Genomic DNA, 21,050 nt, shown 5'->3' on the forward strand with positions numbered 1-21,050 from the left:
AGCAGATCAAGATCAGGCCAGGGAATGCAGTGCAATATGAGCTCTTCATGCTGCTCTGCTTTGTTTACCAAAGGCCACCTCCCTCCTGAGGCGTAAGGTGAGAACATGCTTCCTCCCACATGCCCTTCAGTTATTTTATTGAGGTTTCTTCATGATCAAGAAGTATCCGGATAATCTCCAAGGCTTTCCACTTTGCTTTTTATCAGGTATGTGTGTGGCAGCGTTGATTTGAAGAACAAGCTGTGCAATGCTTCTTTACTGTCATATTACTTCACACTTTTGCACAATTCTTTTGTGTTTTCTCATACTCTGGCACAGGCCCAGGCAAGGAAGCTCAGTCAGAGTAGGAACTAGCTTGAACTTGAATCTAAGGTCATGATAAATAGTCCTGTGGAACTGTCAGCTCAGTGCTTACTGGTACTGAAGCAAATCTAGTCCTAGGAAAGGATAGAGGCCAAACCAGAGGGCTGCTGCGTAACCCATGCTTAGATGACTGGATGAGATGCTGTTTTTTTCATCTCAGCATATGAGAGATCTGGAGAACATCTAGAGGAGGTGGAATAGGTTGATATAGGGTATGGAATAGCTTCTGTAGTGGGAGTAAGTGAAGAGACTGAGAGAAATATAATAGAAGTATATAGAGCTGAGTGGCGTAGAGAGGGATCAGTTGTGCAATCTCCCTTCAATACAAGTTCTAGAGGCCATGTAAAATTACTAGGAGCTAGACAAAAATAAATGGAAGGCACTAGCAAGTGAACAAACCTCAGCCAATTTCAGCCAGTTCACTCAGCTGCAAATAGCTGGAGGTAGGGGAAGGCACAAGACAAACTTCACATCCTTGTCTTGTTCCCTCCTGTAGGTGCCTGCTACTGCCCACTGCTGAGGTTGGGAACCAGGCTGGATGGACCCTTTGGGTCAGTCTGGCCTGACTTATGTTTGTGCAAATACAGCAAGCTCTAGTTACCTTCTATGACAATTTGGGTATGTGTTCAGGCACAGCGAGCCGCAGCAGCGGAGACAAGGACACGAGCTCCCCATGACATGGCAGAGCAGCTCTGATCTGCAGTTACTGCTGATAGCCTTGAATGTTAACCTTCGGTGTGTCAGGAGTGCAAACGAAGGCTTCACATGACACCCCGGTCAGATCTCCCAGGGAGCTGATACCAAAGCCTGCACTTCTGGTCACCTCGGTGCCACACCACCCTGCCATGCTGAGCATCTATCAGTCTGGACTGATAAACAGAGCAAGTTGGGTACTTTACTGTCACCGCTCTGCTGCGTGGCTTCAGCCTCCAGGTAGAGGGTCACTTAATATTGCTGCGCTGAGGTTCTTTGGTAGAGGTTTAGCTTAATCATTCCAACTTGGCATTTTCACAATCAACACAAATATTGACCAGGGAACAAAAACCACCCCCTCCTTTTCATCCTTGCTTGGGACAATTTCACTATGGAAAAAGAAAAATTGGGGCACGCTGCAGCTGGTTTGACAGCTGCCAAAAATGTAAATGGATTATAAATAAGTTATTTCTCTCTATAGAATAATTATTGGCAAGGGCACAGGACTTAGAGTCTTCCATCTCTAGTGTAGAAATAGCTGCCTGGTAGACAAAAACCAAAAGACATTTAAAACAAACAAACAAAACCCACAAGAACACCAAAAATGCAAACCAAACCCAAAGTTATTAAAGCAAAAAATACACTTGAAACAGGAATAATAAGCTTTTGGTAAAATAGCTGTGGAGGAGAAGCAAGTAAGATGCCTTTAGTGAAATTTCTCCCAGAAAAGCAACTTGAATAAGATCTTCAGGGTAGTTTGGTTTTTAATCTGCTAGATGCTGAATACATATAGTGAAAAATAATTCTTGCTACAGCAGCATTGCACACTTGTTTCATTGACCTGTGCTCAGCTCTAAGCTTTGACATGTGCAAAAATGGATGACTGTCAGCTAAATGTGGAATTACCCAAATCGCTAGGTATTTCTAAAACAAATGCACTGGGGAATTAGTTACTGAATGGCTTTATTCTTGTGCAGAAATCCTGTCTCCTTCTTTCCTGTAAATTCACTGTGCCAAATCTTTTCAGAGTTCATAGTGAATATTTTTTTTATGTTCCTGCACCACAGAAATGACCCCAGAAGATGTGCATGTATTTTAAAATAGCACGTGGTGTTTTACAGCAAGTGGCAGCTCCTTTCGTGTTCCAGCCTCCTTAAACTAGTCTAGAAACAGAGCTGTCAATCACAGGTGAGAAACCTTGACCTATGAAATAATTTTGTTACACTTTAATGCATTACTGTTATACTGTGACTAAGTGATAAGATTGTCTTTGAAAAAGACACCGGTTTATCCAGTTTTATGTGGAATAGTTCCATGTTGTGGCATGTGGTGCTACTGTGAGGGGAAATTTGGTCTGAGGAAAACTTTGAATATATCACTTCAGCTGATCTTTCAGTGTGCATGAAAGCCCTGTTAAGAGTAAGGGACTTACATGCTACAATCTCTTAGAATGTCCCAGAGGCTCGTAAAGTTACAGCAGAAAAAAAACCATTGCAAAGCAGGAACAATCGGAATTGGTGACCTGGATCTAAGCAGCATCTACCTCTTATGGTATCAGCTGCTTCAGGGGAAGGTGAAAATTAGCCCTGAGGGTGGAAGCTGTGGGATAACTCTAGCATGGCCCTTTTGTAAATGCTCAAAGCTAAAAACTATTGGGGTCTGCTGCAGAAATGTCTGGTTTTTTTTTTCCTTTTAGGAAATCAATGATGTTTGCTATGTTAGCTCTGGATGACCCCAACTGTGTATGTTTCTAAGCCTTTCAGGAATGCTACTAAATAGTTTATCTTAAGTGATTATTGATCTTGATAAAGTGAAGAAAACTAAAGTTAGGCTAAAGAGCTGCAGAATGGCTTAAGCTATGGCAAAGGAATTAATCCAGGAATCTGCAAAGGCCTTCTGCAGCCCTCTTCATCAGATTTTATGCTGCCGAATTAAGCTCATTGCCTTACATGCTCCTTTTCCAGTTTTGTATTACCCCCTTGTATTCAAAAATCACCGCTTTGCCTTGAGGGAAAATATATACAGAGAAGACACCCAGTGTGCAGTTAGGCTGTACTTCCTATTTCAAGATTTCTTCTCCAGTGGTTATTCCAGCCAAGAAACCATGTGCATTAACTTTTGTGGGATACTTTCTGCTTTTGGACATATGCTTGTCAATTGCTTAGTCTGACACATCATAATATGATGCAGCAGCTATTAAATTAAGCTATCAGTTGCCAAATGCCAGTACAGATTAAAAGCACATAACAGAACACTGACTAAAGACTGTGTCTTCAAATGATCCTGCTATCCTAAGCTCCTGTAAATATTTATAAATATATTGACATTAAGATAAGAGGAAAATTCCATACTAGCTTCATGTGCAGTTTAATCTTTGACTAGGTCATAGCTGCTGTTTGTTTGAAATGAAAGTGCATGTGGTGTTTACTTTTTCCCCAAACCACATCAGTGTTGAGATCATGATGGAGGTCTGAGCGCAGAGCACGCGAACAGAGCTTTGCTCTGCGTGTTGCGCTTGAGGAACAAGGAATCTGCAAGGCCCTGTACTCTGGGAAACAAACATGGCTGTAGTCCCTCGAGCCAAAGGACTGTACCTCTTTGCATCTTACTAGCTTTTGAAGGGAAGCATATGTGCTGGGAAGCAGCAAGCACACTAGATTTGGCTGTCGTCCCCATACGCTGTCACCTGAGGAGAGAATGGTCAACTTGGCCTGTTTTCCAAGGGGGATCAGAGGAATGCATCCTCAGCCACCCAGCGTTCTGCACTACTGCTCTACATGGACATTTCACATGTGACCTCAGAGTGACTGTATTTTTGCAAGATATCCACTGCTATCTCATAGTGTATTGGGCTACTTTACTTGCTAGGAGCATCTTATTTGCAGGGTGTGTTTATGCAGGCTGGCTTGCTCTCTGCTAATGCTCTCCATTATTGTTCCCTTAGCCTGATTAGATAAGATGTGTGAGATCTCCCAATAAGGCATTCTTAGCATGCACAAGGGCACCCACACAAGTTTTTACTGCAGAATACCCAAAGATATGACTGCATCAATGCAGATAAAGCTTCATAGCCCTCCTGGGTAGTATGATTCTTACCTCCCCAGGTTTATTTCTTAACAGATGTTTTCAAGACACAGTATTGGAAGTGGCTGATGCCTCTGGACAATGAAGGGGGGTGAAAATCTTTGTTTTGGTGTCATTGTTTTAAGAAGACAACCCTCTTAGAACAGACAGAGGATGATTTCAAGGAAATAAGCTGAGAGCAGAGAAAGGCAAAATTCATTGTTTTAAAACAGTTCCAGGAAAATGTAAGGTTTTGCTTTTTACTTTCCTCAAACAATTTGCCAGGTTACTAGGACTAAACCATTTCAACTGTTTCTCTGTCTGGGAGGTCAATGTTCCTTTGAATAAAGAATAGTTGCAGTGAACCTTCACTTCTCTCCCTTGGACCCAGCTGCCTAAACACAGAAAAAAAGAAGTATGAACATGGGACAGATATGGCCTTGACAGGGACATGGGAAAGTAGGACACGTGCACTGTGCCAAATCTTTCTTTAGGGGAAACCATGTGAAAGCACAAGCACGTGTAGGAAGTCACAAGTATAACTGGGAGCAGAACTGCATCTCACACTTGCAGAGTTACCTAAGCTGCTTTTTCTAGCAGAGCAAGTAACGTACTTCAGAGATCCAGCTGCTGACAGATGTGGTGTGGCCACGTGCATCTTCTGATTTGGAGGACATCTGCAGGGAGCATCTTGCTGATGTGGGTCCAGGCTATGGTATCAGTGACAAATGTGTTTGGTTTTTTTTTTTCAGTTGAAGCATAAAGAAACCAGATAAAATGTTTCAGTATTGGATGTCAAATCATTTATTTTCATTAAATATGTGGGTTCTAGTTTTAGTAGATAAGCTAACATACAGTTTTGTAAGTGCAAGTTTTCCTGTGTGAAAAAGGTGGAGATGCTTTTGGCGGTAGCAGAGTGAAGCTGGATTTCAGGTGCCGCATGGAAATCATATAGAACTGAAATACTTGGTCAGGTCTTCTAGTGGTTGAGTTTGAGATTCGGCCTTAGACTAATTGATCTGCACTGGAAGGGTGAGTGAAGCACTTAATATTCCCTTAGACAGAAAACATGCAGAATTTTATATTTTTGGTTTGCCATAACTGAAAGAAACACCGAAGCATCAAAGCAGTACTGTGGCCAATGGAGGATCACACTGGGAGTGTTACTCTAATTATGGAAAACCAGCAGAACATGAAGTTCTAATGTGTGAAACAATGTAGTATGTCATGATGATTTGGCACAATTTGGGTAGGCTCAAGTCCGGCTAGAGGGGAGGGCGGATGCTCGAGAGGTGCTGTGAGAAGTGTTCTGCCACGAGTTGTCAGCAGCAAAGGCAGTAGCGATCAATTCTGACACCAGAGGGATGCTTCTCCTTAAGCTCCCCCAAATCTGGAGATGGCAGAATCAGGGCTGACAGGTTGTGTGAGGGCATGGATGGGTGGAACTTAATGGCCTCAGGTGAAAAGTCAATCAGTAACAAGGAAATTTCTTTCAGTAGGGAATGGTTCAGGTGCAAAATGCTGCCCCGGAACAGTGCTATGGCTCTGTCCATGCTTCCCGGCATATTCTTCAAATTTTACCTTGGTAAAACATAGCATCAGCTTGTTGGAGTTCTGAGAACTATATTGTGCTGACGTAAAGGGAAACAAACTGACCTTGTCATCAAATGCACCCAGGGTCGCTGATACTGTGAACTGCAGAGTGTGACTTGGAGGCGGAATGAATGACCCCCAGTGAAGTCTGCCCCTCCGTTCTGCAGGCCAGAACCTTCTCAGGTGGGGCCTGATGAGTGGTGCAGTGTTTTGAATTCCTCCCTACACACTGACAGTGGAAGATTTGCATAGTTACCATTATATTACATGCAAGGCTTGTTCATAAAAAAAAGCAAATGCAGTGCTCTAGCCCTCTGCACAGTGTTTTTGCAAGTACAGAAAAATATAGAATAGTTCCTTTACACTATCTGAAGGCAGTTCTTAAAGTAATGAGTCTCATTAAAAAACAAACAAACAAAAACAACACAACAAAAAAATAAATAAGCTTTTCATGAGCTGCTTTTGCTATATCTTTTGTTGATGGCTTGCTAATCTAGCTAAGAATATGTTTTCTGGATAATGTCCATTATAAGCAAAGCTTTACTATTTCATTTTTAAAAGGAAAAATCTAAAGTATAAAGGAGAAACCCCTGCAAATAATTCATTTTATTGACAGTTTCCCTTAAGTCTGACAAATCTGTTTGTACCCTGTGTGACAGAGATGTGGATTCCTCAGATCTCAGCTGGATTGTACTGCAATACATCTCAATGAATGAGCCAACAGACTAGTGGTTTAGAAGTTTTTTCTGTGAAAATCTGAAGCCCTCTAAAGATCCTTTAATCTTTGCACCAATAAAATGTTTTTGTCCATTTGTGCAAAGAAATAAGTTAGTATTGTTAGTTGCACACTCTGACAGCCATCAAAAGGGTTAGTGCAAAGTCATGCTGGAAATCTCTATGCAAGCTTTTTACTTGGGCAATTAACTAATCTGAACGATACTGGTTGCAATAAATTAGGAAGAAAATAGAACTGAATTTCATCAATTTGCAGGTCAAAGGCTGGCTGCCAGGCCAAGTGCAGATTGCACAACTACTTCCTCTTCTGGAAAGTTTGTGCAGACAAATTGTTGGGCTGAATTATTTGTTTCCAGATAAGGTACACAAGGCAAAACAGTGACATTGATTTATAATCCATGTCATGTATTTGGGATATCTATAAAAACGAAACCTCCAAATTGCTGTATTCAATGGTCTTATAGTACAAGCAAATAAAGGACAGTGGGTTATTGTTGTACATAAACATTTTCCTATAAAGAATTGTACAATGTGAAAAATATGATAGAGCTTGTGGTTTTGGAAAGACATATTGGCTTTATTTGCAGAGGTAATATATAGATTCTAGTTTTCCAAATTCTAGTGGGAAATGGAGAGGATCTCCACTTCTTGTACATAGAAGACAGCTTTATTTCTGCAGGTTTGCACACATAGGAAGTATTCCTGATTTTACTGCTGATAAAGCCTGCCAAACCATCATATGGTTTCCTCTTCTATTATGCTATGAGCAAGTATGGACTCGAACATCTTTTGACGTGCAACACTGCTGTAATGTACTGCAGATAGTTTTTGAAAAACATAGTAACAAAACAGTCTTAAATCATGTAGCCAAACAAATCCCTTAGTTTCTCTGGAAGTTTAATTTTTCCTTGACTGATATGGATACATTTTCCACCTGCCAATAAATATCTGGATAATGCATATAAAAGGCTTCGTTCCTGCCACCACCACCACCAAACAAAACAAACAAACCCACCACACAACAAATAGTATGAGTTACACAAGAGCTCCGGGCAAATGCTACCTTGGATAAAGGCCCAGACGACTTGAAAGAGACCTTAGAAAAACCACCTCTCAGCCTGACAAGTATTTACTGAATCAGATTTTCAGAGGGACCACTCTTAGTTAAATTTTAAGTAAAACAATGGCTTTGTATTTATTAAACGAATTTATTTTGGTGGAATTAAACTAGATTATGAACTATCCTACTTTGTGGATTGTAGGAGTATAGAATTCCTTCTCATAAACTGTTTTTTATATCATATGGTTAAAACTATACATCTTAACTGGATATCAGCAGTCATCCTGATTCCCTGGAGATTGTAGTTTCAAAATAGATGGGCTCAGAGACTAAAATATGCCACACTTACTACTCAAACTGAACACTTTGGCAGAAATTCATTTCATTTGTTAAGGGCACTTTAAATTTAGCAAACTCGATTGATTACTGGATTGAGTAAGATACCTTGGATTAAAATCCTGGTATGTTGTAAACTTTACAGGAAGTAGTCTGACTCACTCATTTTACTGATACTGTGGAACAGGTTTATAGGACTTAATCTCACTGAAGAAAAACAAAAAATAAATTGAAGACTATGTTTTCAGGCCCACTATGTCGATGATATAATAATAGGGTGAAACTAAAACTACAAAATGTCCAAGGTAGGAGGAAAGTCCTTACATTTTCTTGTCCTTTTGTGGCCAAAAAGATCGCTAGTTTTAAAACAAGCATCCAGTACTATCCTATCACTTTTATTCCCACTTGTAACTAGCAGTTTTTCTTTTGAATACAGAGGAAAAAAAAAAAGAACAGTTCTGCCATAGAAAGCATTGCATTTTATGAAAGTCTTGGGTTTTAATTTGCCCTGGGGGTTAAAACTGAAGATATTTGTTCAATGCGGGCATTCTGCCATGCACGGCTGCCACCAGCCTGCTTTTGCTGTACTCGAGCAGTCAGCTGAGCATTGCTAAGGACCATCGCTACATCATTCATTCACAAGCTGGGAAGGGAAATATTCCTGCTGACTCACGCTGATAAATATTTTCCTCGCTCCGCCTCCATTCATTTCAGCTCCTCCTCTCAGGGCTGGTAGCCTACTATATTTAAACAGCTCTCTTGGAGCAGAGGCAGATTGAAGGCTGTGGTTTGGTTGGCTTTCTTGGCTGTACAGGCATTTTCGTAAAGATCTCTCTTCTCGTCGGACCTGCTGCTGAAGGTAAGAAGGCTAGAAGTAAATGTGGAGAGCTCTGTCTGGCATACTGTAACATTGCCTTCTGAATATCACAGGGGTGGTTTTAGAATGGTATTATTTTTATGTACCATTAAGGTGAATTTTTTTCTACTTGAGTTGTGTTTGTGGGGTAACTGGCCTGGCATGTAAGGGTGATAATCCAGGCTGGAGGAGTGTGGGGGGGAACCAAACTTCTCAAACTTGTAGGCAGGTATAAAATGTAAAAGATATTGAGATTTCTGTTTTTTAAAAGCACTAATGAATTAAATTTTTAATGCTGCTGGTGAAATGAATGGGTTGGTGTAGAAACTGAAGAAACCTGTTGCATTTGTGTTAGCGTTGTCCTTACTTTAACCTGACTGTCATAGTAGCTCTCTCAGTCTCTTTAAATATTTATATGTCCTGACTGCACTGCTCTGGAGCTCTCCCCATGTGCTGTAGAGGCCACACTTGGTGGTCCTTACTTGAGCAGAAGTCTAATTGATGTTATAGGGAGAGCTGCTTGCATATGGCTGAGGTAACTTGGCTTTTATTTCTGTTAAAGGTCATTTAGTGTAGTTGTCTTGCTGAATGTGTCTTTGCTTTTTCTTTTACTCACTTTAAAATCTGTTTCAGTTGTGCAGCCTGGAACTACTAGGGGCCACACTGCCCGACTTTATGTGAGTTATAGTCCCTTCAGGCTTAGGGCTGTGTCAGGAAGGTATGCAGCGTTTGGCCCAGAATGAGCTGGGTGCTTTTCCCAGCCAGAACAATTATGTAACATCACATAGATGCTGAAATGCTTTGGAAACAGCAAATTGTGGAGCTTGCAGCTTGCTCCCAAATGAAGAGGAAAGAGGCACCCATTTAAAATAGGAAGCCTAAAGCAGGAGCTGAAATGGGGTCAGTGTCACTAAGCTGACTGAATGTGAGTGTCCAGCAGCCTGTTCTACATAAAAGGATGGTGAGAAGAGCAGTCTTGGGTTTCTTGCTAGCTCAGACTTTCTCTTGCTGCCAACTAGTTCTGTATAGACTTGAAATGAACTTCAGTGTCCTGTATGCTTTCCAATAGCCTCTGCAAGAACAGACTTTCGTCTGCCACACTGTATTAGCTGTACAGGTTATCAAGGTATATGTGGTCCCTTGATTCTAAGACTGAAAAAAAAAATTAAAAAAGAGTAATCCACCATGTCTTCTAATGCAAGGAAAATCAAGTGTTTGACCTGAAACTGAAATGCCTGGGATGCTCTGAGCTCAGTTTTACCCCCAGAAGTCAAACTCTTAGTCTACAGGATGGGAATAGCTATATACAGGTTTAGCATCTGGTTCACTTTCTACTTAAAAAATAATTATTAACTGTGAATTATAGAGATGGCAGCTATAGGATGTCGGTGGGACTTCTCCCATTTGTCCTACTGACATGCTAGGATAAACAATAGCATCTCTGGTGGTTAATCTCGTGTTAATAGAATTGTCCAGTGTCAAAACTTCAGGAAACAAAGCACATAGCACTGAAATGGTCATGATGGGGTTTTGTGAACCCAGATCCTGAATAAAACTATGGCTAAAAATGGTCATGTATGTGCATGGATCTAGTAATTTCATCAGAATAACAATTGTGCTCCTCGAGGCATTAGGGTCTGGTTTAATTCCAGCAAATGGTCCTTTTCCATGTGTCAGAAGGTGCAGAATGGAGGAGGAGGGTCAAATGAGGCGAAGGCTATCTCTGAGCCTGCAGCTGCTGGCTTTGCTCTATCGGGGGGGTTGGGTGGCATCATGCAATGGCCAGGAGCCAAGGCACCTTTCCCCTAGAGCAAACGGGGCTGCCAGGCTTTCTTCTGTCTTGCACCTTTTTTTGTCCCCTTCAGGCTGCTCCAGAAAAATGCTGGCACACATGGCATGACTTTGCACCCAAGTCTTACAAATGGGCTTGCAGGCTTGTTATTTAATATTCTGGCTTTGCAGCTATCCTGGAACTGTTACCCTGTGTTGTAGGGGGTTGGTTCAGCAGTCCTTGCTTCCAGCAAAGATCCCACTGATGGCGCTGACATACCACTGTCTACAGAGTGTGTACGGTGTTTCTGTGCATGCTGCTGCAGACTGCTACAGAACAGAAACCTGGAAGATTGCTTCCAGAGATTTTGCTTCCTTCCTCCAGAATCCCAATAGTTTCCCAGAAATAAAGTGTGCACTCTGTTACGAAAAATTAGTAAGAGCTTCTCTCCTTGTGTAGTACAGCCATGGAGAGGAATTTATTTGTTACCATAGAGAAGAAACCTCTGCTAGCTTTCAGATAGGTACTGTGGTTTAGCTGGTTTGAGGCAATACCTTGCTGATCACACCAGTGCACTGTTCCTTCGGTGTCTCTGGCCATCCGAGGTGCTAGTGCTGAATTCTACCAGTTGCAACTCTAGAGCTTTGCGGTAGGGAATTTTTTGGGGCTGAACTTACACAACAATGTGCTGGAAGGTGGTGCGGGTTTTGGTTCATGTGGCAGAACTTACATAAAAGGCTGAGGAAACACTTGGGTAGCTGCAGCTGCCTTGGTTGGGTTAAATCCGCCTTTAGAGGCTGGTGTGTGTCTCAGTATGAACACAGCACAGGGACATGCTCATCTGTAGTGTGTACATCTACCTTGGAACCTCAGTTTCCTTGGAATTCAACTCTCTTTGAAGCTAGATGCTTGAAAAGACTTAAATTAGAAAGCATGACTATTATGTATTTTAAATGGTTCTTGCCCTGTCAGGCAAAATGCATCAGAGTCTTAGACTAAGGCTTAGTTAAGTGGTAATGGGCAACCAATAAGAGTTAGTAAACTGTGATCCAAAAATTGAACAAAGCAGTTGATTTTGAATTCAACTTGTAAGCCTTGTTGTGTGCCTCTCCACTTGGATGAGCCCTGTTCTCTTGGAAAACCTCTGTCTAGCCCAGCAATGGCTGTATATGGGTGTATATGAGAATTGTAATATCTTTGCAGGCAAATGCACTTACAGGATGCATTCTGAAGCCTGAGATCCTGCAAATCCTAAATTAGCCTGTGGTTTTCTGGCTGCTCATTCAATCACTGGGGTCTTACCACAGTACTGTAGTTGCTGGTGATGTAAATGCCAGACTTAAAGCGGAGCATTACGCTTCTGGGATGACATTTGCCACAATACCTGTGTCAAAGGCAGTGATGTGCCAACACTTATGGGAGTGTGCAGTGTGCTTGCCAAAGATCTTTCTGCGCTTGAAAAGGGTGTGGAGAGCATGCCCCACTGAACAGAGTCGTGCCATTCTGTGAATTTTTACTTAGCTTTCCAAAACAAGAGTAATCTTTGTAGAAAAGACTGTGTTCTCTGTAGAAGAGCTTAAAAGCTTATGCCAAATTTTGAAAATTTCACTTTTGCTGGGCGGCAGGGCAGGGGGAAAGCTTTTTAACTTCTCTATATTAGTGACAGTATAGTTGAATTCCCTAGAAAACTAGAGAAGTCATTATTTGACATAATAGGATTCTGCCAGGCTTGGCAAAAAACTTTATTCACTGTTCATTGAATACCTGCACAACAAACAGATGAGTTTTGTACATTCCTCTCTAATGACTAGTCTCCAAGGTGATAAATTTGTTGTATATTTTGTTTAAAGACTTGCTGTTTACTTGTTCAGACCTAGAACTCTTCATTTTCTGGAAGATTAAGAAAGAAGGTGCAGGAACTAAACTAACACTTATTGAAAAACTCTTTAGTGGTGGAATGGCACATGGTTGAAAATGCAGCCAAGAGACTTCTAGTCTTTGAGCAGAAAACTTGAGTGAGGCTTGCTCTACTTATTAATAAATGCACAAGTTCCCTTGAAAAGTACAGTGTGTTCATGAATGGGTTTGTGATAATTATGGCAACAATATTTTTCTACACAGTATGGGCAGAAGTGAAGTTTTCTTCAACAAGCTGCAGCACATCAGTTACTGCAGTCAGAGGTTACTGAAATTGCCATCTGTTCTGGAGGGCCTGGAATTTGTGTGTGGAAAAGAAAGATAAGGATCCTCTCTCTTTTTTTATGGTATAATCAGGGAATCATCCTTTGGTTTTGGGGGCAAGAGGAGAAAAAGATAAGCAGGCCTGTCCTGAGTATGGAAGTGTAATATGAAGGTCTGCAATGCAAGGATAATAATTTAGATCAACCTGGGTTTGTGGGCTAGAGAAAGTAATGTGTTTTGCCAACCCCCCCGCCCCAAATAATTCAAAACATTTGTTTTAGCAGGTAGACTCCAGGATCCAAATGCTTCCAGACAGGAAGACGTGTGCATTATTGAACAGATTCCGAAATAAGAGGAGGTTCAAGCCAGTGCCTGTCGTGATCATAGGTGAGTTTTCTCCTGCCAGCATTGCTGTGTTCTCTAGTGCTGTCATTGCTTTGGACTTGCTGTCTTCAGCTCTTGTTCCAAGTGTGCTTACTCAAACCAGAAATGCCTGGCCACTGTTTCTGCATCCTTTCCCTGACAGCCAGACTTTCGGTAGTACTAGGAGAAAGACCACTAAGAGTTGTGGGAAGTAGGGAACCGGGTATTTGACAAACTAAACCACACACTTTTTTTTAATATCAAAATTGGTAACCTTCTGGACATCCATTCAGTGGGACCTGTGTTTTTCCTTTTTTTTATTTCCTTTGGATACTTTGAAGGGTTTGAAATGTTTTCATTGCAACAATTAATCAATTTGCAGTGAAGTAATTATCTGTACTGCTTGACTTGGAGGTAGGTTTGTGTGATCTTTTTTCCTAGTTTTTGTGTTCAGAACAGCATCTTCAGATGCTGTTAAAGTTTCTGGAAATTTTTCATAGATTTTTAAAAATACAAGTCAGCTACAGATTATATAGCAAACAGGTTATATACTAACTGTCTTGTCTCCATTGCAAGAGTGGAGCTTTGTAATGCAAGGTGATTCCTGGAGCAAAGAAGTGGTGACGTCAGTGCCTTCCCCTCTGTGACCGACCATGAGTTGTGCTCGAGTGCAGGTGTTGGACACTTTTCTGAGCATGTGTTTAAGTGCCGTGCAGGGCTGGGTTCCTTCCTTATCTGTCATCTAATTTATAGCCCCCAAGAGAGCATAGTCCAAAATTAGTGCATCACATAAATCACACTTAATCCTCACTAACAGCAAGTTTGACAAGGGCACCACTACCAGCAGTTCTAGTCCAACAGTGACTTTGTGCTGCCCAGTTGTACAAGTCTTTAAGTGGGAGGGAGAATATTTTGGTACACCCCTAGTGTGCCTAAAGAGTGTAGAGATGTCACTGAGGCCTCAGAAGCACCAGTGTGAAGGTGTGCACTCTGAGGAGGCTGGTGGGCTGCAGCAGCTCAGCTGTTCCGCTGCAGCTGGACACTGCACGCAGGTTCCAGCTGCTTCCCAGCCCTGCTCCAGGAAGGCTGTGGACTCTGCCGTGCTGGCAGCCTCCTGAAAGCAGTTGCATTCTAGAACAGTTTGAGCCCTAGAGGCAGCTGGGCTTGTGACCATCCATATGAAACTTAGATGTGGCTCAGAATAAGTCCTCTTTGTGTGTTGCTGAGCAAGCACTTAAATGATTAAGTTTAGCTTAGGTGCCTCCTTGTACTTCCTAAAGCAAAGGAGTAAGCCAGAAGGTGTTACATTTTACTATAGCTGCAGTTTAGTTTGCTTTTAATTTCTGTTACTCTTGGGTTTAGATAACTTTCCTGCAAGTGGAATATTCCAGACACTGATCTGCAGCATCTGGTCCTTGCTCAGCACAGCAGACTTGTTCCCAGCTGCAGCGCATACTGCCCTTCACACAGCTCAGCTCACTGTGGGCGTTACAGCCTGAGGTTCCCTCTATCTCAGATCCCCAAGAAGCAGCTTTTGCTCCAGTCGCTCCTGCGTACAGCACTGGCACTATGTCAACACAGTCTGCTGTGTCACTTCAGTCTCCTCCCCTACATCGTCACCACATTACGTACTGGTGGTCGGTCACATCCTAGTGGGCAGCAAAGCCTGAGCAGCCAGAGAAGCTGACACCTAGTTATGCCGACACTGTAAAATATTAAACAGGCTGGAGAACAGCCATGTGAAAACTTTCCACGACTACTCTCGCTGGGCTTTGAAGTCACATATATCAATTTTTTCCACTGGCTGTTGGCTGGTCAGCAGGAGGAGTCCAGTCATCCAGCAATCTGTTCAGAGGGCTGTGTTCTGGGGGGTTGTCTTGGCATGGCAGGGGGACTGTTCCCTAACACACTGCCTGGAGTGCTGTGGTGGGGCTGGTTGCCATTTGAAAGTGGCCACAAGACCTATTAGTCAAAGCTGTTATTGCCAGATATCCCTTAATTAGATGGGATTTCTTACTGAGCAGAGCTGTTTCCCCTTCACTTTAATAGTCACCCTGTTTTCTGGACTAATTCTGTATCCTGTGTACAATGAACTACTCTGCACCGGTGTGACATGTGCATCAAGGAGAGCTGGGGCCCCCAGTCAGTATGTGATCAGTTTCTAAACCTTTAAGTAAGTTAATGAGCAATAATTCATAAGCATGCTAGGGACTTCAGCGTTCAGGTGGCTTCTGGCTTGTTTAACCTGATGTTTTTTCAGCAAGTTCTGAAGATCTTGCAGTGCAAATAGATGCAACTGAGGAGGAGAAGGGGACATAGGAGGGTAAAATGACTTCCCCAACTCCATCCATTAGGTCAGTGGTCAATCTGGAATGGGAAGTCCGCTGTATCCACAGCAGTGTGTTATCCTTTGAATTGGTCTGGATAGTAAAACACTTCTCTACCTGTAGGAGTATAAATTCTTCTCCGTTGTGTCTTTTTAGGGAATGGACCTTCAGGAATCTGTCTCTCATATTTGCTGTCAGGCTATACCCCTTACTTGAAAAGAGAGGCTGTTCATCCTCATCCCATTCTTCAGAGGAAACTGGAAGAGGCACCAGATGTCTCCCTTTTGGACCAGGTTTGTGTAGAGGGAAACAGTATAACATCATCTACCCCTAGGATGCTTTACTATGATAAGAGAGAACCTCATTTGAATTTTCAAAGTACACAGACAGAATGAGCCTAAAGTACTTTTTGTTGTCCATATCTCCCTTGTATGAAATGTCATCATTGCTGCTAAGATCCTTGAGTTAGTCCTTGGGCAATAACAGGGTCTGTGTGCGGGTAAATGAGCTTCACAGAACGCCAAAGTCACTGACTAGAAATACTGGAGTAACAAGCCATCTGCTGCCTGGCAGGACATGTATTTTGAGCATCTGATTCTGCCTCTCTTTAGGATTTGGAATATCTGTCCGAAGGCTTGGAGGGACGATCCAACAGCCCTGTGGCTCTTCTGTTTGATACTCTCGAGCGTCCAGACACAGACTTTGGTGGAACAGCAGAATCTGTCCTCACTTGGTGGCATGAGCCTGACAGAGCCATCCCCCACCTGGTCCTTGGCAAAAGCGCTCCTGGAGGTGCCTGGCAGGTGTGTGAATTGAAGCCTAACTGTTGAGGTCTGCATGTTGTTAGACAATCAAATGTGTTGACTGGAGAGCCAAAAGCTCCTCTAATAAGCCAGTCAGGCATGTCTGATTTCATGTGCAAACAAGCAAAAGTTTAGAAGGAAAAAAAGGCTTGAGAGGCTTTTATACTTCCAGTCTGTTGTTCTCTTTGGACAACATGTATGGTTTCATCCATGACAGCAGGTCAGAGGAAATCACTGATTTAACAATCTCTGCCGTATTGAAACATGACGAAATTGCATTTCATTTATTACCTTAAATGCCTAAAAGTCGTTTTACTGTGTTTCTTGCTCCAGTCTATTGAGGGCTCTATGGTTACCCTGAGCAGAGGAGAATGGATGGGACTCCCGGATCTCCTGTTCAAGGACTGGCTAAAGCAAAAGAGAAGGTAAGTTATCTATGATGTGATCATTTGCAAACATCCAGAGGCTATTTGGGAACCTGGCATTGGCTTCTTGAATGTAGCTACACATCTGTTACAGATTATTCTAGTGAGAGAAGGGACACTGTCTCACTTCCCAGTAAAACTCTGTTTTACATTCAGTGATTCAGTAAAATTGCAGTGTTGCTTGGAATGTGTCCTCAGCACCCACTGGGGAGATGGATTGCAGTGACCATGAGTTCTGAATAAAGCTTGGGAAAGGCACGATCATCTGACTTCTCAGTCTACTGCTGCTGTCCCCAATGGCAACCATAATCAGCTCAGCTACTGTGCTGTCTCTGACGTGCTTCTGCTTTTGAGATGTATAACAGTTAAACTTTAAAAGTCCAGGAGTTAAAAATGGAATAGAAGTGAGATGGGAAGAAGGCATAAATGAGCAACCATGTTCTCAGGGGTGGAATTCATGCTACAGAAAGCTGCCTCTGACCAGGAGCTTGTGGTCCTGTGTTAGCTCTGTATACCAGGAATAACTTTGCTGAAGTTAGGGAAACCAGATAAGTCTTCTCTGGTAGTGCCAGGGTAGATGGCTCTAAGATATATTCAGTGGAACAGAAGAGAAATTCCAGTCTCTTACTTAACTGGTGCTTGACCTTTGTTTGTACTATATTACAGAGGCCTCAGAAACAATAGAGCCACAGCAGAAGACATTGCTCAATATTACCAACACTATGTGATGAAGAAAGGCTTGCAGAAGAACTTCAGATGTGGCACTGTTGTGACCTCTGTAAGGAAAGTGAGCGCAGAGGGTGTCTCCAACCACACACAGAAAGATCTGCAGGAGAATGGTGACTCACTCTGGAGCTTCAATGAGAAAAGTACAGAGGTCTTTCAGGTGGATGGATTTTTCAAAAATGTGAAAGGTGATAAAAAGCCCTTCTCTGTTTATGCAGAGAATGTGGTCTTGGCTACCGGAACATATGATAGTCCTACTTGGCTTGGGGTCAAGGGAGAGAACCTTTCCTATGTCCATCACAAGCTGTCTGCCCTAGAGGAAGCAGTGAAGAACAACAGCATTGGCATCATGTCAGATCCAGTCTTGATCGTCGGTGCTGGTCTGACAGCTGCTGATGCAGTTCTTTTTGCTCACCATTGCAATATTCCAGTACTCCATGCTTTTCGGAGACGAGTCAGTGATCCAGGTCTGATTTTTAACCAGCTCCCCAAAATGACGTACCCTGAATACCACAAAGTCCATCAGATGATGAAAGAACAGTCAGCTGCTTGTGCTGGGCCCTATGAACGTTACGTTAGTCTTCCTGAACATCATGTGCTGTCCTTCGGCAGTGACAAGAAATGTGTCTTTCAAGACAAAAATGGCTGCCAGAAAGTTTATAAAATTTCCATGGCTCTTGTTCTAACTGGCTCAAACCCCAACCTCTCTTTTCTGCCAAATAATGGCATTGACTTGGCAATGGACAGTGACCAACCAGTCAATTCAAAGAGGAATCCCATAGACGTTGACCCATTCACCTATGAATGCACTCAGGAGAAAGGGCTTTATGCTCTAGGACCTCTCGCTGGAGATAACTTTGTACGATTTGTTCAGGGAGGAGCTCTGGCTGTTGCCAGCTCTCTGTTAAAGAAAGCAAACAAAAATCCGCCCTAACAAAGCAAAATCCCTGTGCAAACTGTGTCTAGATGGGTTTCTGCTGTTCTCTTAGCGAAGCAAATCATCTGATTTGTGCATCCTCAAATGTAAAGTCTACTCTTGGTATCCTCCAAGGTTGTGCAGAGTTACTAGGTTCTTGCTGAGTTATTTGGAAAGATTAAGCCACCAAATACAGAGTGAGTTTCAACACACAGCAGTACCTTCAGTCCCTGGGGATTCAGCTCCTTTCATGCATAGCTGTGCATGATGGCTGCACGGGCTTTCAGTCTTGTGCCTGGAAAAGCTGGGGCCAAGATAGTGATTGCTCTTCTATGCAACGCCTTCCCAGATGGCCGAAATCTGAATTGGGGAACAATCAATATTGGTTATTTCCAGGCAGCAGGCCGATAACCCTGTGTCTGTCAGTGTCTTACAGTGTTTTCATGAAATAAAGTAAGCCGACATTGGTTTATTTGCTCCTGTGGCTTGGCTATATGTTCTTATTAGACAAGAAATCACTGAAAGATGCTGCAGGCACCTCTCTGACACATGAAGGGGTATTCTGCAAATGAAAACTGACATAGAAACAGTTGAAACTGTATTGTCCCACTGACACCAGCAACAAGTAATATGTTATTACATGTTACTCTTTTAAATCAAGAGATTCCTGTGATGTTTTCTCCTTCTTGAGAAGGTACTGATTTACAAGCACTTGGTTTGCTGTCTTGTGGCCTTTTACTTTCACAATCCTACAATTGCCAGGGCCAGATTCTTGGCAGCTGCTCTAGAGACAGCAGAACTAAAGGGGAGCTACTGGTCTGTCATGTGGCTGCCCAGGTACTGTATGGGGCTTCTGCTGCACAGAGTATTTCATAAAGATGCAATATCTTATATATTGTGTGAATTTATAATGTAATGCGATTTTTAAAGAATACTATTTGTGTAAAAGGGAAATGGCACAGTCACTTTTTGATGGTTTTATGCTATATAAAGTAATTTTTATACTAGTTTTCTAAAATATTTTTATTGGCAAAGTATTTTGTTACAGGCTTTCAGTGAGTGTTTTGAATGAGCTGGGGTGGGTGCGAATGATGCCTTATGTTGCAAACAGCATTTTCAATGGACCTTCAGGGTCTTTCATACCTCTCACAGGAAAAGTCAGAGTCATAGCTGATCTGTTTTGATGTAAAGACAGACTCTGGTCCCTGTGCTGCACTCAAATTCACTGACATTCCAGGATGCTGTACATGTCCCTGTAAAGCTGAGTGTGTGGAGACAGTGCCTGTTTGTAAAAGAATCAGCCTGGAGTTGAGATGTAGAAGGAGCTTGTCTGTGGTGTTGCTGTATCACACTTGGGTATTTTTGCCACTGACCTTGTATGACTCTTTTCAATAAAGTGATTTCAGACTTTCGTCTGTGTTTGGTTTTTATATCTGATTTTGAACCTCTGACTCAGAGAAAATCTAACAAACTCTTCATCAGCTTCCAGGCAAGCACCAGGGTGTGCTTTACACCTGCTAAATCCTGTATTTTTCCCTTCCTTGGAGCACAACACTATGGGTTTGCTTTCTCTGTGTCTTCCTTTCTCCAGTAGGATGGTGAACTCTTGTAGAGTGCTTCAACAGTGTCTGTCTCTTTTGTGAGGCTAAAACGCAATAGCGAAGGAAGCTATTTGTCAAGTGTCTTCTTGCCTAGGGGATCTTGGATGTCTCTCCTGTTACCTTCTGTCTGGGAAAAACCCCAAACTGGGGCCTATTCCAGTAAGTCAATAAGACAGTTTGGATCAGAAGGGACAGCTGAAGTTCTCTGGTCCAACCCCACTAAAACAGGGCAAGCTTTGAAGTTAGACCTGGTCGCTCAGTACCTTGTCAGGGAAGGCTTTGAGTATCTTCCAGGATGGAGGTTGCACTATCAATATTTGGTTGTCCCATTCAACATTTGACCACCTTTGTTGAGAAAAGTGGGGTATTTTCTTAAGCATTTTGTGTCCCTGTTGCAGCTTGTCTACTGTGTCTTGGTTGTGTTTTGTTGTGTGTGGTTTCTGTTTACTTTTACTGCACAGCTTGAAGAATAGTCTGGCTCAGTGTGTTTGAAAAAACAAGGCTCATTCTTCTCTGAATGCTGAGACTGGAAGGGCCCTCAGGGTTTTGTGGGCCCAGAGGTGTGGTGTGGATGGGTTTCCTGGGCTGTGGAATTGCTCACCGGCCAGAGGGGTGGCAATGCCCTCGGAGCTCTCTTTGGCAGCTTTACTCTAAATGAGGCGGCAGTTGCTCACCTGAATCTGTTCTTCTGGCAATATGGAGATTCCTGGGTATGGGTAACGTCCTGTGTGTTTTTAGCATTCCCCAGGAGAGATGAGATGAGCTGGTACTCATTTTGCCCGACTTTATGTTCATCCAGACCAGATCCCAGGCAGTGCAGGATTGTGCTGTTCCTCCCCTGCAGCTAACCTTTGCTAGAGAGAGGAAAAATAAAAAATAAATCAATGTTCACTTTCCTAAAAATACCATTTTGGGCCAGGTCTCCTGCATCAAAAGCAAGTGAGGCAGAGAACAAAAGCCAAAGGGCATCTTAAAAAACCAAGGGGCATCAGAGCATGCTGGGAATAAGGGTGTAGGATTGGTGTCAAGTGAAATGCTGCTCTTCCTAGCACTGAGGGCAAAATTGCAGTGGTCGTGTTAATCATTCCTGCATCCCACATTGCATTATTGTGATCTAATTTGCCCTGCACCAGGGAACTCCTAACTAGGGCAGTAGCCTTGGTCTGTGTCAGAAGAGCCTGCGACTGTGTTTTAAATAGGCAGTTTTCTTGCCCAAGAGGGGCGAGCTGATTCCCTGC

At 42.6% G+C, this 21,050-nt stretch overlaps 1 protein-coding gene across 3 annotated transcripts; it reads left to right on the forward strand.

Annotated features, from left to right (window-relative positions):
* The first annotated feature begins 2,186 nt into the window (after positions 1 to 2,186).
* Positions 2,187 to 19,623, forward strand: OSGIN1 (oxidative stress induced growth inhibitor 1). 3 transcript variants are annotated; one of them, XM_082062885.1, is made up of 6 exons: positions 2,187 to 2,244; positions 12,936 to 13,038; positions 15,498 to 15,634; positions 15,953 to 16,144; positions 16,478 to 16,569; positions 17,236 to 19,623. In XM_082062885.1, exons 2-6 carry the CDS (start codon positions 12,954 to 12,956, stop codon positions 18,227 to 18,229), a joined length of 1,500 nt encoding a protein of 499 aa, XP_081919011.1. In that variant the 5' UTR covers positions 2,187 to 2,244; positions 12,936 to 12,953; the 3' UTR covers positions 18,230 to 19,623. The 3 variants fall into 3 exon arrangements, with proteins under 3 accessions (XP_081919011.1, XP_081919010.1, XP_081919009.1); XM_082062884.1 differs by lacking the exon at positions 2,187 to 2,244 and adding an exon at positions 8,575 to 8,702; XM_082062883.1 differs by lacking the exon at positions 2,187 to 2,244 and adding an exon at positions 8,598 to 8,702 and having other exon boundaries at positions 12,933 to 13,038.
* The last annotated feature ends 1,427 nt before the right edge of the window (positions 19,624 to 21,050 follow it).

Source organism: Streptopelia decaocto, assembly GCF_964273445.1.
Source record: "Streptopelia decaocto genome assembly, chromosome: 11".
NCBI classification, from domain to species: Eukaryota; Metazoa; Chordata; class Aves; order Columbiformes; family Columbidae; genus Streptopelia; species Streptopelia decaocto.